The sequence below is a fragment of the Eleutherodactylus coqui genome, chromosome 8 (assembly GCF_035609145.1).
Source record: "Eleutherodactylus coqui strain aEleCoq1 chromosome 8, aEleCoq1.hap1, whole genome shotgun sequence".
Classification (NCBI taxonomy): Eukaryota; Metazoa; Chordata; class Amphibia; order Anura; family Eleutherodactylidae; genus Eleutherodactylus; species Eleutherodactylus coqui.
The window spans coordinates 100242455-100263246 of NC_089844.1; the positions used below are offsets into that span (position 1 = coordinate 100242455).

The 20792-nt window shown below is 46.3% G+C and overlaps 1 protein-coding gene across 3 annotated transcripts in view; it reads left to right on the forward strand.

The window, feature by feature from the left end:
* Window positions 1–20792, forward strand: part of KATNIP (katanin interacting protein) — a 227168-nt gene that overhangs the window by 1710 nt on the left and 204666 nt on the right. Inside the window, exons 1-6 of one of the 3 annotated variants that reach the window (XM_066576141.1) lie at window positions 3025–3083; window positions 5900–5955; window positions 11601–11674; window positions 12698–12858; window positions 13923–14002; window positions 19135–19281. In XM_066576141.1, the coding sequence (XP_066432238.1) occupies window positions 5908–5955; window positions 11601–11674; window positions 12698–12858; window positions 13923–14002; window positions 19135–19281 (510 nt within the window). In that variant the 5' untranslated portion in view covers window positions 3025–3083; window positions 5900–5907. Of the gene's footprint in view, window positions 1–3024; window positions 3084–5899; window positions 5956–11600; window positions 11675–12697; window positions 12859–13922; window positions 14003–19134; window positions 19282–20792 lie in introns of those variants that run through there. The other 2 variants (XM_066576139.1, XM_066576138.1) reach the window with 2 other exon arrangements.

The window sequence follows — 20792 nt, forward strand, 5'->3', positions numbered from 1 at the left end:
ACTTCTAGCTTGGATGCAAGATGTGATACAGGCGGGCATGGAGGCTCTAGTACCCTGTTCTACCGCCTGTAGCTTGGATACAAGATGTGATACCGGCAGGCATGGAGGCTCTAGTACCCTGTTGTATCGCCTCTAGCTTGGATACAAGATGTGATACGGGCAGGCTTGGAGGCATACAGGTTCTGTTTTGTTTCTTGCGGTATATCACTCCACATTTGCTGTAACTGAGGCTCTAGATCGTGAAACGCATAGGCTGTGGAAGTTGGCGTCCTAGATGGTCCCATAGATGTTCTATTGGTGATAAATCTGGTGACCAGACAGGCCACTGAAGTGTGACAATATTGTGGAGACATTCCTGTACCACCTTGGTCCAGCATTATCCTGCTGGAAGCCTCATGGAAGACATGAGAGGAACACGTGGCAGATATCACTGATATGTCATTGTCCCTCGTACCACTACTAGGGGTGACCAACTGTCATATGTGATGGACCTCCCAGACCATCACACCAGCAGTGGGGGCAGTGTGCCGCTCCACAGTAAAGACAGGATTGAGGTGTTTACCCCTAGATCTCCAGACATGAACACCGACATCATCAGCGCTGAAACTAAACTTGGATTTATTGCTGAAGACAACCTGTTGTCACTCTGTAGCACCCAGAGTCATTGTTCGTGACACCACTGCAGACGGAGGCGACGGTGGGTGCCAAAGGTGGTACATGTAATGGGCACCATGAGACCAAATGTCCCTCAGCCAAGAGCCTGGAAATGGTTCTGACAGACACAGGGGTCTGCAATGATGGTGCCACCTGTCTCTGGATGGCGGATAATTAAACAGTTGGCTGCTTGTGCATGTCGGATGATCAGATGGTCCTCTCTACTGGTGGTCTGTTGAAGGAGTTCTGAGCCTTGTGTGCCCCCCACACATCCACTAGTCCCAACACCTCCTAAAAGGTCAGAACGGCCCAGGTGGTGGGAAATTCATCGATACGACCATCCAGCTTCTCACATGCTATTAATGCGCCCCTCTCAAACTCTGTTAACTGGGTGGAATCTTTTTGATTGCATCATAGAGGCGCCTAGTGGTCAACAAGCTCTACACAAGGGGGTAAAGAGGTCCACTACACACAAAGAGCCTCTGAGAGCCTTTTATAGGCTAAATGAACCACTTGTAGGGTCTCAGGTGACAAGACCGTTCATCTGATCCCACCACAACTCTATCATTTGTATATCTGCCTGAGATGGAACTAACTGCAGGACGAGTTTTGCAGCAAAGCAACAACTTCTGGGGGCTGGATTGTTTTTGAAAAAGATGTATAATCCTCCATCCGCAAACCAAGCTTTGGGAGATCCATGCAGATTGTGTCCATCACATCCAGCGCAGTAAGGCCTCCTGCACACGAGCGGAAATTCCGCGGTGGGATTCCTCGCGGAATTTCCGCCCGTGCACGCCTCCATTGAATTGCATTACAATACGCAATCCTATGCAGATGGCCGTGGTTTGTCTGCGCGAAATCACACCGCGGCATGCTCTATTTCTGTGTGGGGCTCGCAGAGCTCCTCCGCACAGAAACGTCACTTCCCGGCTGCCGTCTCCGCTCTGCGCATGCGCCGGCTGCCTGGCAGCCGGCACATGAAAGAGCTGGAGCTGCAGGAGCGGGTGAGTGACGCGCTGCTCTCTGCAGGCGCTCAGGTCGGGTCCCGTTGCGAGAATTCTCGCAGCCGGATCCGACCCGGCCGTCTGCCAGCGGCCTAAAGGTCCACTTAGCTCAGTCTCCTACCCATTGCAGGACACCAACAGTAACGTAAACATGTTGCCTTGTTGACTTTTTGCCGCATTTTAAAGACCCAAAACATTTGTTATTTTTACATCAATAGAGCTGTATGAGGTCTTGTTTTTTGCGTGAAGAGTTGTAGTTTTTAGTGGTCCCATTTCGGGGTACATTTGACTCCTCGATCGCTTTTTAATTTATTCACTGGGAAAATGATGGACCAAAAAAATAGCAGCTGTGGCCTTTTTTAATGTTCTTAAATTTTTTTTTTTGTCCTTCACCATGTGAGATCAACAACATAACGGCATCATTGTTCGCGTTGTTATGTAGACGGCACAACCTATTATGGGTATTCTTTAAAATGTTTCGCTATTAGGCCTTTTTAAAATGTAAAATATGTTGGGTAACATGGCGAATACGGAAGCCTTTGTCACGCTTCTAGCTGACATGGGAATCACTCAGCACCCTGCAGTTGCATCATGGGGTTACAATGGAGGAAAGATGGTTCCCTTTTTTTGTCAACAGCTTACATGCTGCGGTTGTAATTGACCATGACATGTAAGGGGTTAGACTGGGATCAGAGGTTTTTCTACTCTCACACGTTAGAGCAGGAGCCCAGCTGTTAGTAGATGGCCGAGCCCCGACTCTTCCAGACATGAGACCTGTACCAGCTGATGTTATAACAAGACATATGGGCAGGGTTAAAGCCTATTGGTGACTGCTGTAAAAAGTTGTATGGGCAGTGACTAATGGATCCGCTCCTTAAAGGGGTATTCCGGTTGTGAAGTTAATTTTCAAATATTCCATATATGAAAGCTGTTTCTGCACAGCTGATAATGGGTATAAATCAAGCAGCCATTACCACCTTATTCTGTCCTCTTTCTGATGTTTACCCACATGACTATTGCAACTTGAAACTACATTTCACCTGATTCCCCGCTCTGTACTTCCTTCCTCTCTGCTCCCCCGCTAAGTGCTTCCCTGCTATTGGTCAGCAAGCCGGTCCTGAGAGCTGAAGAGAAAAAAAAAAGTCGTCCCTTTCGCACTGAGCAAGCCCAACCTGTAGCGCTGGAATGCCTGTAGGACGTATCCATGGCAACCTGGGAATAAACATCCCTGCAGTGCCAGGAGAAGGTGACGGCTTGTAGAGCTACAGGCACATTCTGTATATGTGTTTATGGGCTGCACGGAACAAAGCCGACAGCAGGGGTCCGGACAGCTGGTGGCCGCGGTCCACTAGTGGAGTACCCCTGCCCTAGGTGATATATATACATTATCATGGCTTGTCTATAAGGTCTACTGTATTGGCAAGTGTAAGTATATACAGCCCGCACCGTGGGGATCCTATAGTCATAAAGCTTCTTAGAAATTTTTTAAAATTCCTTGATTTTTTTTCTATCTGCTACCTGTCAGTGAATGAAAACATTGTTTACATTCAGAGGTTGAAAAATTCCTCCTGATTTAGCGTTGCTCACAAAATGTAATTCTCGTAAGATGTATCGCTGCAGATCGGAGAAGACATTTGTTGGTCTCCTCGTAGGATCATCTGGTCTGAGGCTACTTCATGCAGTGATGTTGGGTTTCTTTTTTCCTCCTTCACCCGTATAGCATTGTTTTGAGGGGAAAAAAACGCTCATGTGTATGACTCTATTCAAAAGAATATTGCGCTCGTGTGAATGTAGCCTTACGCAGACTATAATATAGAGCGCAGGACGCACACAACAGACTTGTCCAAAACTGTAGCTTCTGAAGATGAGTGGGACCCTAAGGAATATTCCGCGGCGAAGCCCGTCACGGCGCCCACTCAGAGACCCCATACTTACCAGCGGATCCGGCGTCCTGGGTCCCGCATGACGCTTCGGCGTGATGCGCCGCAGCGTCATGGGACACGCCGGCCGCGTCACAAGATACGCCCACAGCATCACATGACGCGGCCGGCCGTGTCATATGATGCGCCAGCCGCGTCATATGACGCGGCGGCGGTAGGCGGAGAGGCGATTTCACGCTATCCTCCGCTGTACTACAGCGGAAGATAGCGTGAACAGTCGGCTTCCATTGACTGCAATGGAAGCCGGCCATGCGTACACCCGCGGCAAATAGAGCATGCCGCGGGTGAGGACGGGAGATTTCATGGTGCGGAATTCCGCGATGGAATTCCGCACCGTGAGCATTGAGCTGTTAGGTTCAATAGAACCTAATAGCTGCGGGCAACGCGGCGGATTTTCGCCACGTATCATGCGCCGGAAATCCGTCCGTGGGAAGGAGGCCTAAGGCCTACCTCACACAGGCGTTTGCAGAAACGCAGCCTTTTTCAACGCTGCATTTACTGCAGATTCTGCCCGGTTTCAGCAGCGTTGGCATTCAGTATGCCAGCGTTTTGGCTGCCAAGGATGCTGGAAGAAAAAAAAAGGCAAGGTTTGAGAACCCCACTTCCAGCAATAGATTGCTGTGATTGGGCATCGAGCCTGTGCCGACAACCAATCATAGCCCTTCATTGACTGCCTCAGCCACTCAGAGCTTGCCGGCTCTGATTGGCTGAGGCAGTTAATGAAAGGCTGTGATTGGGCATCGGGCCAGTGTCGAGAATCAATCACAGCACTCTATTGCTGGAGGCGGGGCTCTCAAACCTGGCCTACGGCAATAGATTTGTCAGTGCAGTGGAAGCCCGGATCAGCGGCAGAGACCAGCGACCAGCTGGGTGAGTATTACTTTTTTTCCCCCTCCATCTAATGTAGCTCGGACTGACTTTCGGGGTGGGCCTTATATTGCAAGCCCTCCCCCCCCAAAATCGCTGTGCGGTTAATGCTGCCAAAAACGTGGCACCAAATGTTGCCGCGTTTTCAGCAGTGCTAAAACCGCTGCTCATTCATTTCAATGGGCGACACAGGGCTGAAAACGGCCCAAAATAGAACATGCATCGCTGTCAAAGTGCAGCGTTGGAAGGCGCTGCGTTTTCAGCTCTGTGTGAGCAGCCCCATTGAAATGAATGGGAGCGTTGTACAGCGTTTAGCGCTGGGCTGAAAAGGCAGCACTAAACGCTGAGTGAGGCCTAAGGGTCCAATACCAGGGGTGTATTTCCCGCCCCGAGTGCTTCACCGACAGCACATGGACCCATTATAGCTTGTGAGGCTATTCACATGTGCAGGGTTTTAGATGGAGAGGCATATCACAGATGGGAATAGGACGGGCAATGCCCGCTGTCCGCAGAGATGTGTCTGTGTGCTGACTGATGCCAGTTGAACTTGAGAATCTTGAGCACAATCAGCATTCGTCCCTCTGAATGCGGTATAATTCTTAGGACCAACAGATGGGCGCCTACCAATGAGACTTGTATGGCGTATTCTGTGACCATACCATAAATAACGGTTGTCAGAACAGTCCTATCTAGAACCTTGCACAGGCACTTAACGCTCCGTGCTGTACTGTTACATCATGGAGGTTTGTATGGAGAGGGATTAGGGTTCGACCCCCGTTCCATACAATGTGGGTGCCGGCTGTTTCTTACAACCAACATTTGCCCGCAACAGCTCCCATCAGCAGCAGCGCTGATCGGAGCTGTAAACCCTTTAAATGTCCCCAATTCATGTTCAGGGGTTCCTTCTAAAAGCCCGCAGGGCTGCTATTGGTGTTTGCTTACAAAGCCATGCCTGTGGGATGGCTTCATAGCCTGTCAAATCGCAGTATAATGTAATAGTATGGTATTACATGATACTGCAGCAGCGTTCAAACCATTGCAAGTTCTTGTCCCCTAAGGGACTAAAAAAAGCTTAGGTTAGTTTAAAAATGATATAATTATAAAAAAGGTAATACGTTTAAAAAAGCAACCCTTCTGCCATATTTGTTGTAATAATAATAATAATTAAAAAAAAAAAGCACACATTTGGTATTGCTTTGTCTATCAAAGACCTCAGACAGCTATGTTGATGGATAAATAAGAATTATGATTTTTTTTTTTTTTTAAGTGTGGAGGGAACACCAAAAATGGAAAAAGGGTCGCGTCTTTAAGGAGTTAAATGTGTCTGATTTTAGATCTACATGTTCTTATTGTCGGGCTCTGGAAACAAGTGTCGGATTACCAGATGCTGTCATGTATTTTGTATTTTAACTATTTATTTGTGTATGATTGCAGGTAAATCAATGGGAAATAATAAAAGAAAGCAGTTCAAGTCCAAGCCAAACAATGCGGTAAGTACGGCTACCCGTCTGAGGAGCATGTTCTAGGGCAGAATGATGTATAGTTTGTGCAAAAAGATTCAATGCAACTTTTATGAACTTAAAGAAAAAGGTAAGTGGCATCAGCTCCCCTTCCCCAATACAGTGCGGCTGGTTTCCGCGGCGGCCTCTCTACTCTCTATGGGGAGAGATGGCCGCAGCGGAATACAAGCGGCAAAGCCGCTTCAAAACTGTTTTGAAGCTGCATTTTTCCTGCAGAACTCCCGCAGTATTTCCATAGGTCATTCCGTGAGATTTCTGCGGGACTTACACCCCATGTGACCGCAGCCCTAGACAGTCCTTGTAGAACCATGGAAAAAAAACACGCCGGGGCCGGGGCCCGGGCAGCCAACACAAAACAGACGGACTTCTCCAGCTGCAAGTAGTAAATCTTTATTAAAGCATGTTAAAAGCAGTGGGGTGCGCAGCCCGTAAAAAACAGTGGCATATAGGAAACACAATACGTCCAATGGAAGCCAAACATTAAATTATACACCTGTGAGCTATGCAAAAAATATGGAGGGGACTTTAGTCCGTATTGGGCTTAGCAAGCAACGCCATAAATACAAATAATCAAATAAGGTAAATTGTCAATAAAAATGAAAAAGACCACGTCTAGAATCCATACCCAAAGATAAGTGAGGGCACATCTCTACTGCTCGGGCTACAAATGGTTTTTGCCAGTCTCCCTCTGGCACTGGCTGGTTAGCCTTTTCAATGCCAATCCCATAAAGTGAACTTGTATTGCCTCGGGGATGCTGTGCAAGAGGCAGCAGATGGATTACATGTAGCAAGAGAGGCTCCCAAAAGGAATCGTCTGTTTTTCAATATATTGTTGCAAAGCGGTGGAATCGCACCAAGTTTTCTTTTGGTGAGACCTGGCTTTTTCTAGATCCCATATAATGGTGGAAAGAGACGAATCTTGTGCGTTGTGCCAATCATGGTCATTCACACTCTGATAGTTGGCAGCACTCAAAAAACCCAAACCCAGGCCAGTTTGTAGTGAAAATAAAGTCCATTTATTGTGAACATCAGAGGTATCAGCCCAGGCGTTGTGCTGCTATTGCCGTCGTAGCATGCACGTTATGCTCAGTCTATCATTGCATTCGAGGAGGCATCTCAGGGAAGCCTTTACCTGTTCAGATCTTCAGCCGCCAGCGCCACAAATGTATATCCGTTCCAGGATTTATCTGAGGGCAGCAAGTTTCTATAGCCCCCCACTCTGGGATCTAACACGCCCTCATCCCAGAGAGGGCGGTCTCCTCCAGCATTAGGCCCAATGCACACGGGCGTCCACAACAATAATCCCCCATAGCATGCAATGCAAAAAGATTCTTTGTGCACACGAGCGGAAACCAACTGCGATTTATGCTCGCGGAAGAGAAATCGCAGCATGCTCCATTTTCCTGCAGTTCTCGCACGGACGAAAATGCGATTTTCGTGCGATGCAACTTTGACAGTGGGAAATCCTACTGTCAAAGCCATAATCTAAGCCCTAGCTTCAGAAAAAAATACATCACCTTTCCAGAGTGTCTTCTTCACTAAAGCTCCCCGCACTTGCTTGAAGTCTTCTGCTAACCCTGCCTTAATTGAAGGATCAAAATCGCTGCCTTTAGGAAGGGCTGGCTGTGATTGGCTAAGCCACGAAGCTCATCAACCAATCAGAGCCAGTGCTTATTTAACCTATTGCAGCCATTCAATGGGTGAATGGCTGTGATTGCCTCATTGAGCGCCGGCAATGATTGGCTGAGCCATGGCGCTCATGAACCAGTCACAGACAGCCCTTCCTGGAGGTAGGAATTTTGGCCCAATCCAGGAAGGGCTTGCAGAAGACTGAAGACAAGTGCGGAGGTAAAGAGGAGACCCGCCCAGAGATGAAAGTGCCTCTTAAGTGATGTATTACTTTTTTATTTTATTTTTTTTACTGCAGCTGGGGCTTATTTTCGGGGTAAGGCTTATATTTCAACCACCCCCCCATAAAATCCTTGCAGGTTGTGCTATGAAGTCACGACTCGCGAATTCGTAGTGCTACAAAATTGCAGTATTGCCACGAGAAAATGCACCAATATCACAAGGACCACTGATGTGATATCGCTGCGGTCTTTAAAATTTTTTTTTTTTTTTTGCGGTAAATATTGTGTTGCCCGTGTGAAGGAGAACTCGGGAACTGCAAGTGTGGCAGGAATCAAAGCCTTTCTTTCCTTCCTGCCACACTCACCCAGGTGTTCTCTCTCATCAGTGTAACAGAATGACCTCTTTAGAGCCCTCTGCTGGTCATTCTACTAACTGCACTGTCACAGCATGTATAAACAAATTCTGTGCAAACACAGCAGCTACCTTATTGAGTCTATCCTGATTAGCCGAGGGTAAAAAAATGTGTTCCAGGATCGCTATCTTTTTAATGGAATTAAAGGGGTTGTCCCGCGGCAGCAAGTGGATCTATACACTTCTGTATGGCCATATTAATGCACTTTGTAATGTACATTGTGCATTAATTATGAGCCATACAGAAGTTATAAAAAGTTTTTTACTTACCTGCTCCGTTGCTGGCGTCCTCGTCTCCATGGTGCCGACTAATTTTCGCCCTCCGATGGCCAAATTAGCCGCGCTTGCGCAGTCCTGGTCTTCTGCTCTCTTCAATGGAGCCGCTCGTGCAGAATGCAGGCTCCGTGTAGCTCCGCCCCGTCACGTGCCGATTCCAGCCAATCAGGAGGCTGGAATCGGCACGGAGGAAGAGGATTCCGGCGGCCATCTTCACAGGTAAGTATAGAAGTCACCGGAGCGCGGGGATTAAGGTAAGCGCTCCGGTAAGCTTTCTGTACGTCCCTGCATCGGGGTTGTCTCGCGCTGAACGGGGGGGGGGTTGAAAAAAAAAAAACCCGTTTCGGCGCGGGACAACCCCTTTAATTGTATGAACTTATTTTGATCTTCTCATTTGCCATATATGAGGCTGCAGCAGAAGGGTTGCTGTAGGTGCGGTCACTGCCGATGTGGCACTTGCAAGTCTTTTTAAAAAATGTATCTTATTTTATGTCAGGTGTCACTCCTAAAATGTAATGAAAAATGATACTAATTGTGACACTTCTTGAATAGTATATTTTATAGGGTGCGATACATCAGTTGTACCAAACGTCAACTAACAGCTAGAATATTGGAACATCTTTTGTGAGCCTCCCCTGCTAAAACACGTAACCCGTCTGCTGCCTCTTTACACTTTGCACAACGTCACCCTGGCAATACAAGTTCACTTCATGTGATTGGCATTGAAAATTGAAAAGGTTAATCGGCCAGTGCGAGGAGGAGACTGGTAAAAAAAGTTTTTATCCCGAGAAGTCTACTGCATTATGGAGATGTGGACTCGCTTTCCTGTGAATTCTAGACCTTATCCTCCCTTTTTTTATTGATAGTTTATTTTAGAAGATAGTTTGTACAGATTGCGTTGCAGGCAACACCCACTAGCAGTCCACGCCATATTTTTTGGGTAGCTCACAGGTGTATAACTTAAGGTTTGTCTTCAATTTGATGTATGTTGCGATCAAGACCTTCATGCATGAAATGCATTTGTGGCTGTTTTTTATGGGCTGCTTTAGGGCTAATGCCCACGGCCAGATTTCCGCCACATGAAACCTGGCGTAAATCTACGGAGTTACACTGCAGCTATTAGAACCTAATAGTGCAATGTTTATGTTGTGGAATTCCGCGGTGTAAAATAACCTGCGGCATGTTCTATTTGCCACGGGAATACGCACAACCGGCTTATATTGTAGTTAATGGAAGATGGCTGTTACGCTATACTTCCACTGTAGTACAGAGGAAGTATAGCGTGACTACGCTTCCCCACCCACCGCGACATATGACACTGCCGGCACGTCATGCGCTGTACTGTGCATGCGGGACTCGCACAGCAGATCCGGAGGGGAGTATGAGGGTCTTTGGGGGAGCGCCGTGACTGTCTCCACTGCGGTATTCCACTGGCGGAGTCCATCACGGCCGTGGGCATGAGGCCTTAAGTAGTAAAGGTGTTGTCCCAAGAATTAAACTTATTCCCTTTCCACAGGATAAGAGTTAAGTATCTAATCAGTGAGTATCCAACTGCTGCGACCTCAGCTAATGACAAATTCTGGGGCCGTGTGTCCCCCTATATCAATAAAACGGTGGATAAGCATGCGCGCTGCCTCTCTATTCATCACTGCACTCCAAGCATGCTCAAAACGTGGAAAAGATAGAAACCAGGGCAGTAGTACGAGGCAATGGCTGCTATCAGCTCTCTCCCTCCCACTCCTGGATGGCTGTAATCTGCCTCTCCCCTAACATCACTACCACGAACACTCCCACTGACAAGTGTGCTCACTGGGCTTGTGGGATTAATCCTCTGAAGCCGAACACACCTTCGGAGTTCTGGAACCAGTATAAATGGACTCAGCACATGTACCCTTCAGAGGGTTAAACCCCATAAGTCGAATGGGCACACGTGTTAGTGATGTCAGGTGAGAGGTAAAGTAAAACCAACCAGGAGTGGTGGGGATAGAGCGGACAGCAGCCACTGCCTAGTACTACAGTCCTGGTTTCTATGTTTTCCACGTTCCGAGCATGCTCTGAGTGCAACGATGAATATGCTATCTGTGGAACTGCCGGAGAGTACTCTGCTCCTCTTCATCACTACCTGTAGATCTAAATAGAGCGGAAGCGCTCTGGCTCAGCCTCTTCTTCATTCACAGAACCATACATTGGATTCCCATTCTCATGATTGGTGGAGGTCTCAGTGGTTGGACCATCACTAATCAGACACATATTCCCTATCCCTCTACATCATCAGGAATCCAGTGGATTGTCTCACAGATTGATTGACGGCCTTCCCTGTATCAGTATGCATACAGAGATGGTTGTCAATCACTGATGGCACCACCCACTTGACTCATAAGCCAAGAAGGTGAGGTTTAGACCAATATATTACAAATTATACTGAACCTTTCCCATTACGAGTATGTATCAATCAGCTTGGTTCTCCCTGCTCCATAACATGCTGCCTGCACATTGAATTTAATTTCCAACAATACAGGTTCCCTTTAAATACCATCATACGTGCGCTCTACCTCATCGTTCTTGGGCCCTGAGCGCTGATCTTGGAGACAGTTGCCTACATGTAGTGGAGAGCTTCTATGCACTGTCCATGGATGTGAGATTATTATTGGAGGACACGGCCCTTGCATGTACAAGTGAATGTGGCTGAGCTGTAATACCTTAAACCGACCACAGGCAATAGGAGCGGTTTCTGTAAGAAGGTCACCATGTTGTCGTAAACATTTACAACCAATTTACGGAGATCTGTGGCCAGACAGACCATCGAAAGGCATGTGCGTCCAGTAAATGGGGCATGAAACCTTTAGTTGAGGGCAACTGTTCTACACAAGCATAATGCTAATGAGGAAGCCGGAGTGCACTAGGGCAATCATCAGGGGCTCGCCAGCCCCCTTCAGCTCTTTATTCTTTTTAAAGCTGAAGATGCTCTGGTCTGTCTTGGTTGTCTTCAAAGTAAAAAGGTGACACGATGCGCAGAAATTTACGGCTTCCATAACGGCGTCTACGTGCAGTCATCTCATGCTTTTTTCTTTCCATAGAATGAATTTCCTAATCAAGTTGACTTTGATGAGAAACATGATGAATACTTAATTTATCTGCAACAAAAAAACAGGTAAGATCAGATGTGACAAAATATATGGAAATCCATGACATATATGTAATTACGATTACAATTTCTCAGTACTGTATACAAGTATGACCACGCTTGTTTATGAGGGAGAGCGAGGAGGGGACTCCGACTAATCCCGCCTCTGTCGCCGATTTGTCACCAATTGACTAATCCGAGCGCACTCGCCGCTACCAGTTGTCACGGCAGAGCCTCGATCGATTACTCTAGCGGGATTGCAAGTGTGGAGTCGTTAGAATACAGGTGGATTTGTACCTAGCCTTCCCAGGCTCCTGCATGTATGCAGAACGAAAGCTCAGATCACCCCCTTGTCGGTCTAATGCCTTCAGCACTCTGCAATACACACTCACTGCCACCACCAGCTTTTAAAGGTAAAGGTAAGCTGAAACTCCTCTCCTCCTCCCTCCACAAACGGGAGGAGGAGAGGAGCCAACGGGTGCAAGCTGTTGCCAGGCAGAATAACTATTAGCCCATGAGGAAGGGGAAGATGGGGTCTCTCCCCCGAACGATACCCTCTGTCTCCGCAGGAGCACATAGCCAGGTGTTTCAGGACTACAGAGTGTGTAACCATCCTGTAGGACCCTCCGGGCCACTACATTACTGTGCTGGATACATTAAATATTCTGTGTGCAGAGGACCTCGCGGTCTCCTCTGATAGTGACTCTCGAACTTCCTTGCCACGAGTCTGTGTGTTACACTGGCGGCTCAGTCGGACAAGTTTGCTTTTTAAGGACATGCTCAGCTTCACGCGATCTTCCTTCTTCCCAAGTGGGAGGCATGGCGTGTCTTCCATAAACTTGGATGTCCCTGCAAATTCCCAACAGCTAATATTGCTGGTGTATTAATAATGGCTGGGAGGATGCTATACCAGCCAGATGGCAACCCTACCTGTAATGCCAACTGCTGATACCTAAATTTGATGGTCAAGATATAATATTACTTCTCGAACTTCTAGAAGATGACCCTTTTCGCATGTGTATCGAGTACTGACATCGGTTCTATTCTCAGGGCACTGAATACTTTCAGAGCGAAGGATCCTACGCAGGTTAAGCTGGAACATCTGGAACAAGGATTTTCTCTGTATATTAATGGAGCAAATGCTGATTTGAGGAAACAGTACAGCACACAGGATCTACTGAGAGGATGCCTAAAAACACCAAAAGTCAAAGGTGAGTTTTGGTCAAGTCAAAGCTGTGTGATGCTTTTCTCCGGGATGCATGATTGCTGCACACAGTGATTGACCGGGCAGCATGATTATATGCCATATTTTACTATGTATAAACATGTCTCTATCATCCTAACCAGCGCACTGCGCCGTACGGAGAGCGTTCACATCAACTCTTCCTTCTTTTTCCATGAAGACTCGCTTTATACTATATATATCACATCAAGTGCTATTTTATGTGTAATCCCTTTTATTTGCAAAGAACATAATTCTCACACATGGAGTTATGTATGCAGTTCCCTTATGTAGTAGACTGCCGGTTTCATTGTACCAAGAACAGCTTTTATCACATTTCCACAGGGTCGGTTATAAAAGTCTGATCGGTGGAATCTGACTCCTGAGACCCCTATCGATCCCAAGAACGGAGGTCCTGGGTATTCCTGTCGATGTAGGCTCACTGCACCCACTCCTAGTGATGTCAGATTGAATGGAGCTGTGGTTGTGCATGGGCAGCGCCTTTTTATTAGTTTGCATAGGGCTGATGGAAATGGCTGAGTGCAAGTGCTTGGCTATCTCCAACCGCCCCGTTGAAAATGATTACAGCGGCAGTTGTGCATGTGCGGCTGCTGCTTCATTCAAGCTCCTACTCACTGTGGGGGGTTGCAGCGAACCTATAGTATGGAGGAGGGGCGACATAGAGCCCCCGTTTTCCGGATCGGTATGAGATGCCTCTTTCTTGTGCATTGGTGATTTAAAAAAAAAAAAAAAAAAGTTCTTGTTACAAATTGCTTCCCCAAGGATGAAGTCTCCTTTCCCATCATAAAGTCTCTCTAGCACACAGCACTTTGTTGCACCATGTTCTACAAACCTAAATCCCAACTCAGTCTGGTTACTCATGAATACATCCCCATCTCTTCTATTATCCCTTATAGCTGGTCTGATCTGCTGCGGAGGAATCTGAAAACGTTGGGTTTGAACCTGTGAAGGCTGAGGAAGATGGGGATTTATGATGAACCCAGATCAGGATCCCAATGTAATATGTTTATATCATTTATTTTCTTTTAATAGCAGATGATGGATCTTCTGCACTTCCTGGGAGGAGGAATCGGACTGCCCCTGGCAAGATTCAAAGGAAAGCATGGATACAGGTAGAATGGTTACTTCATATGGTAATTCAGATATTGTCATTGGATATCCTTCCTTGAGACGGGTTAGGGTACATTTACAGCATAGTGGATTTTGGTGCAGATCCACACCGAAATTCGAGTGTATTTTGGTGTAGATCTGCACCAAAATCCATGATAAATGCCACAGCATTTGGTGCAGAATTTAACTGATTTGTAGCTAATTTCGCCCTTTCAAACAAAGGGGTGAAGTCTGCTGTGGATTCTTGTCATAATTGCAGCAAAATTTTGATGCAATTTTTTACGCAGAATCTGACGATTTTAATGCAGATTTTCCACTGTGAAAAATAAACACCAATGTTGCTACATGTGCATGTACTTTTACCCCTTTCCAAACCAATTTGTATCCTGGTTTTCCTAGGGGGCTTACTCTTTTTCAGCTGTTATACAACAGCGCTATCTGCTGGCTAAAACCAGTACTGCATGAGGTGACATGTTCTATAGGCTCCGACAGCAGATAGGCTAGCAATATACAGTAAGAGAACCCCGACGGGCGTCTTCCAACATTGGAGCTGTACAGCCTTAAATCATACTGTCTTCAGAGGTCAGACAGTGGATTGGAATGGGTTAAAGAGGTATTCTGGTTGCTGCATATTTCTTCAGGTTTTCACCTAACCACTAGATGGAGTACTCGCTGATCTATCAGTTTTTCACTTATCGTTCGGACCACCACTGATCCCAAGAATGTGAGACCCCATTGCCCTGTCCTCCTCCCTTCCGGGCTGCCTCTCCCACCTACAGTGACGTCATTGAGTGACACACATGTTGCACTTGTGCAGTCATTGCTTCCTTCATTTCAGGGAGACTGATGAAGCAGCACTTTGTATTGGGCTATCTCCTCCAGTCCCATTGGAAATGAATGAAGCAGCACTCTGCAAGTGCAACCTGCTCTCCAATCAATCTCCTCTTTACAGCAAGGAAAAAGGGGAAAACGGGACCCCCATTCTTGGAGTTAGTGTTGGTCCCAGCTGTCAGACCGCCACCAATCTATCCTTTTCACCTATCCAGAGAATGGCTGACAACTTGATAAACATGCAGCCCCCGCTGCAGTGAGTTCGTGAGGTGCCATTCGGTTGCCATGGCAATTGGGAGCCTTCAGAAAAGGCCCCCAGCACTGCCATGGCCGATTGCCTATCAAGCCATGCCTGTGGCATGACTTGACAGACTTGCCTGTCAGATCACAGTACAATGTAATCCTATCAGGACTAAGGCCCAATGTCCAGGTGCAAATTTGATTTGCGGGGCACATGTGCAGGAGATCTGCAAATCAAGCAGCCTATAGGGATGCGTGGGTGTCCGTAAATCAATTAAAACATGCAGATTTGTTTTGCGGACCTTCTGGTCCGGAAAACAAACCTCAGCATGCTCCATTTCTGTGCAGATTTCGCACTGACTGCTTCCATTGAAGTCAATGGAAGCCGTCCCATCCGCGGCACACCCACAGCTGACACTGCGGACGTGCCGTGGATCCACGGAAAGCAGGAGTTTGAAGGAAAAAAAAAAACTGTACTGCACATGTCTGATGGCAAGTCATGAAGACCATGCACAGTACAGCGAACCCGGAAATGGAGAGGTCCGCGCGGATGCTGCTGCCGGAATAATACAGGTACGCAGGGCTCACTGGCTGTTGGCAGGGCTGGATTCTGTGCGTGCTGTGAACATGAGGCCTAAAAAGGAAAAAAAAATGGGAAAAATAAGTTAAAATTTTTTTTTTAAATTACAACATTGTGTATCGCTGCGTCCATAAAATTCCAATCTATCAAAGTAATGCTTTATTTATCCTGCATGGTTAGCATCTTCAGAAAAGAAAAATATACACAACGCCAGTATTGTCCGTTTTTGGTCCCCCCACCACCACCCTCAGCTTCAAGAAAAAATGTAATGCTAAATGATCAAAAAGCCATATGTATTCCAAAATAGTAGGAACAGAAACTACAGGACGTCCTGCAGAAACAAGCCTTCACACGGCAAGGGTGTCACAGAAATGCCTCCACAACATCGCCACACTTCCGTGACCTGCCCAGTCATTAGATTTTTTGTCAATAGAGAATATATGGGACCATCTAAGATGCCAACTACGAGTTTGCATGATGTAAAGTCTCAGTTACAGCAAATGTGGACTGATATGCCACAGGATACCATAAAGAATCTGTATGCCTCCAAGCCTGCCCGTATCACATCTTGTATCCCAGCTAGAGGTGGTACAACAGGGTACTAGAGCCTCCATGCCCGCCCGTATCACATCTTGCATCCAAGCTAGAGCTGGTACAACAGGGTACTAGAGCCTCCATGTCTGTCTGTATCACATCTTGTATCCAAGCTAGAGGCTGTACAACAGGGTACTAGAGCCTCCATGTCTGTCTGTATCACATCTTGTATCCAAGCTAGAGGCTGTACAACAGGGTACTAGAGCCTCCATGCCCATGTGTATCACATCTTGTATCCAAGCTAGAGGCGGTACAACAGAGTACTAGAGCCGCCCTACAAGGGCTCAGTTCTCCATAATAAACAAGTTTGCATGATGTAAAGTCTCAGTTACAGCAAATGTGGACTGATATGCCACAGAATACCATAAAGAATCTGTATGCCTCCAAGCCTGCCCATATCACATCTTGTATCCAAGCTAGAGCTGGTACAACAGGGTACTAGAGCCTCGGTTCCGGCCCGTATCACATCTTGTATACAAGCTAGAGGCAGTATAACAGGGTACTAGAGCCTCCATGCCCGCCCGTATCACATCTTGTATCAAAGCTAGAGGTGGTACAACAGGGTACTAGAGTCTTCATGCCCACCTGTATGCATATTAGCCACTTCTACACGAGCCAACCTAAATAAACAATCACTGTGAACCAGGCAAACCAAATAACCAATCACCGTGAATCGGGCAACCCAAATAAACCAATCACCGGGAATGAGTAAATCCAAACAACCAATCAGGTTGCAAATGGTGTGCATTTGGGAAGTAATATAGATATATGCCACCTGTATTACATCTTGCATCCAAGCTAGAGGCGGTACAACAGGGTACTAGAGCCTCCATGCCCATCTGTATCACATCTTGTATCCAAGCTAGAGCTGGTACAACAGGGTACTAGAGCCTCCATGCCTGCCCATATCACATCTTGTATCCAAGCTAGAGCTGGTACAACAAGGTACTAGAGCCTCCATGCCCGCCTGTATCACATCTTGTGACACCTTTAGCTTGGATACAACAGAATACTAGAGCCTCCATGCCCGCCCATATCACATCTTGTATCCAAGCTAGAGGTGGTATAATGGGGTACTAGAACCTCCATGTCTTCCTGTATCACATCTTGTATCCAAGCTAGAGGCGGTACAACAGGCTACTAGAGCCCGCATCCCGCCCGTATCACATCTTGTATCCAAGCTAGAGGTGGTATAATGGGATACTAGAACCTCCATGTCTTCCTGTATCACATCTTGTATCCAAGCTAGAGGCGGTACAACAGGCTACTAGAGCCCCCATGCCCGCCCGTATCACATCTTGTATTCAAGCTAGAGGTGGTATAATGGGATACTAGAGCCTCCATGTCTTCCTGTATCACGCCCTGTATACAAGCTAGAGGCAGTGCAACAGGGTACTAGATCCTCCATGCCGGCCAGTATCACATCTTGTATCCAAGCTAGAGGTGGTACAACAGGGTACTAGAGCCTCCTTTCAAGGGTTCAGTTTTCTGCAATAAATTCTGCTTTTGCTCTGATATTGTTATCACTGACTTATACCAACATTACAATCACATATGGAAAGTTTCATTTGATTCTGACAACTTCCTCTAGGTGCTTGTTTTTACACTGGGTGTATGTTTAAAGTTCTGGACAAACAAAGATGACCATTCTGCTTCTCTTACTACTTATTGCACGCTGTACATTAGTATGCACTGGCCAGTCAGAGTAGCGTGTAGTGTCTTATACTACCAGGCCATACTAATATATCGTGCATCAGGTAGTCAGAGATTGCTTTAATTACTTTCTTTCATGACATTGCATTTAGATATTTGACACCTGGTTTGCTTCTTGGGTCAAGTATTTGAAGTTCATCTATATATGTAAAGGCGAAAGCCCTCACTGACTGACTGACTCGCCACTAATTCTCTAACTTCCCGGTGTCGTACAAACATGAAATTTGGCACGTCCATTTTTTAGGTCGTAAATAGGAAAAGTAAGGGAGTCACAACTTGATTATTCAATGCCAAGTGCAAAAGAAAGTGCACCCCTGTGTAATGTAACTTCCCAGTGTTGTACAAGCGTGAAATTTTCACGACAATCTAACTGACCTCTGTGCATATACTGAAAGGCTGTAAAGTACATAATGAAGTGGCCATGGACTGCAGAGATGCAGCATGCCTTTAGGGCTAAGAAGGGGCTGCAACCTCCAGTCTGGGGGTAAATTTGTATAAAAAAGGGCGTTACCTTTTTAAGGGTAAAAAGTGAGAAGAATGGTAGGGTGGCACATTTTGCAGAAGGGCATCAGCACATGCAGTCTGAGGAGAATCTAACGCTCCTCTGTGTATACATATTTTATTCCTCGGTTTCTCTGAAGTAACCATGATTTCATAAAATTTTTCATGGGAACAACAGGTAAACACTGATACCAAATTAAGCCAGGTATGTCTGCTAGTATGATGTATTTGTATAATCATTTGCATATTTTCAAAGTAGTTTCAAAAATCTCTAAAAGTTGTGTGTCTATGTGTATATAGATGATTGTGAAGTAACAATCATCAGAATGCTCATTCATGCGCACATCTGAAAATACAAAGGGGCGCTCGCGACAAAGAAGTAAACATCCGTTTGTCATTTGATTGCACGTTTTATGCGACACCTTGTGTCATCCTTACGGCCATTCATCTGAGTGGCGGTTCTGTAATACCACTTTTTCTCTGCAGAGGTCCCTGCAGGGGTGATGTCTGGCTTCTCATGGTTTCCCCCAATAAAATCAGGTGTTTGCTGGGAGTGGGACCCAGAACAATTAGCTGTACCCCGTGGGCCCTGCATTCCGAAAGGACCTGTGTCTTATGGCACAACCCCTTTATATGGGCTAAACAGATCAGTTGTATCATGCCTTCTATTTGTAGAGCTCCATAAATATTAAATCCGAAACTGGACCACGACTGCATATTGGCCCAAATGTGAAGTACTCTCAGGACTTTGAGACAGATGAGGATGAAGAGAACAGTGATGAAGAGGATGTGAAGTCTGGGCGGCATTATGAATGTGAAGAGGTAATATATCCCAGATTGTGTACTATTGATTTTTTTTTTTTTTTTTTTTTTTTTTTTTACCGTTCCAGCATTACTTTTTTCTCTATAATAACTTGTCATAGAGAATGAATTATTCCGTAGAAAGCTTAGAATACCACACTTTGTGCTGAGTGTATTCGCCAAGCTGGTGACATAAGTTGGCACGATGACCATCTGACCTGCTTTAGAAAAGCCTGAATTTTATTGTGGTATGGATTCAGCAATACAGCGGGACCTGAGGTTCTTGTTAATATTATACAGTCACTTAGTTTATGCAGATTCCTTAACTAAGGGGTGTAAATATGGATGCCTCTGGCGTAACTATAGGGGATGCGGTTGCACCCAGGCCCATAAGGCCTCTCTTCTCCACTTAGGGGGCCCAGTACTATGAATAAAGCATTATAGTTGGGGTCCCTGTTACAGGTTTTGCATTGAAGCCCATAAGCTTCAAGTTACGCCTATGATGGATACACATTGCCAGCAAAAATGTGGCAATTAACAAGAACTTCCACCAGATTTGAAAAATATTGATCAATTAGTAGTTTTTTGGAAATTTAGTCCAAAAGCTGAGATGTCTTAAAGGGATTCTGTCACCAGGTCATGCTGACTGAATCACGGACAACATAAACCCCAGACAGATATGCTCATTATGTCCATGTATGTATTCTAAAACGCTGTTTCAAGATTAACACACTTGGAAATTTGAGCTGAGCTCCGAGTCATGGAGGCGGGCTGTGGCAGCCTCTCTTCACCCCTGTCATGCAGAGTGACAGCTATATACCTATACACACAAGGGGTGAGAGCTGTCACTATGCATGATTCGGGTGGAGAGAGGTTGTCACAGCGCGCCTCTGTGACTCAGAGCTCAGCTCAAACGCCTAAGGCTGAGGTCACACGGAATGGAAATGTCGCGGAATGTCTGCAGCAGGACTGCACAGAAGTTCCTTGAGATTTCTGCAGCTTGTAGTCCCGCGGATTTTCAAGTGGCTTATTCCGCTGCTGTTTGCTCTTCCCCATAGAGAGGAAAGCTGTCCGCTGCGGAAACGACGATAAAATTGACATGCCGCGGCTTTAAATTCAGCGCGGCATGTCAATTTCAGTGCAGCTTGGCCTTAGCGGATCGGCCACAGCGTGTGGACGAGATTTTTGCAAATCTCTTCCACTTTGCTGCTTTATCCCGAGATCCCGAAATTGCTGGCAAAATTTCCATGCAGAAAGTCCGCACAGAAGTTCTGTGGCAATTCTGCCCCCTGTAAACCCAGCCTAATTGTGTTAATCCTGAAATACTGCAGCGTTTCAGAATAATACATACATAATGAGCATACCTGTCCGGAGTCATGCTGTCCGTAAATCAGGCAGCATGAACCTGGTGACAGATTTCCTTTAAAAAGGCTGAACCATGGGCAGCAATAAACCCAGGTACGCACAGTGACCCCATGTAAGTGGAGTAAACACACTAACATCTGTCTGACTTGGCAACGGAGCTCTTGAGT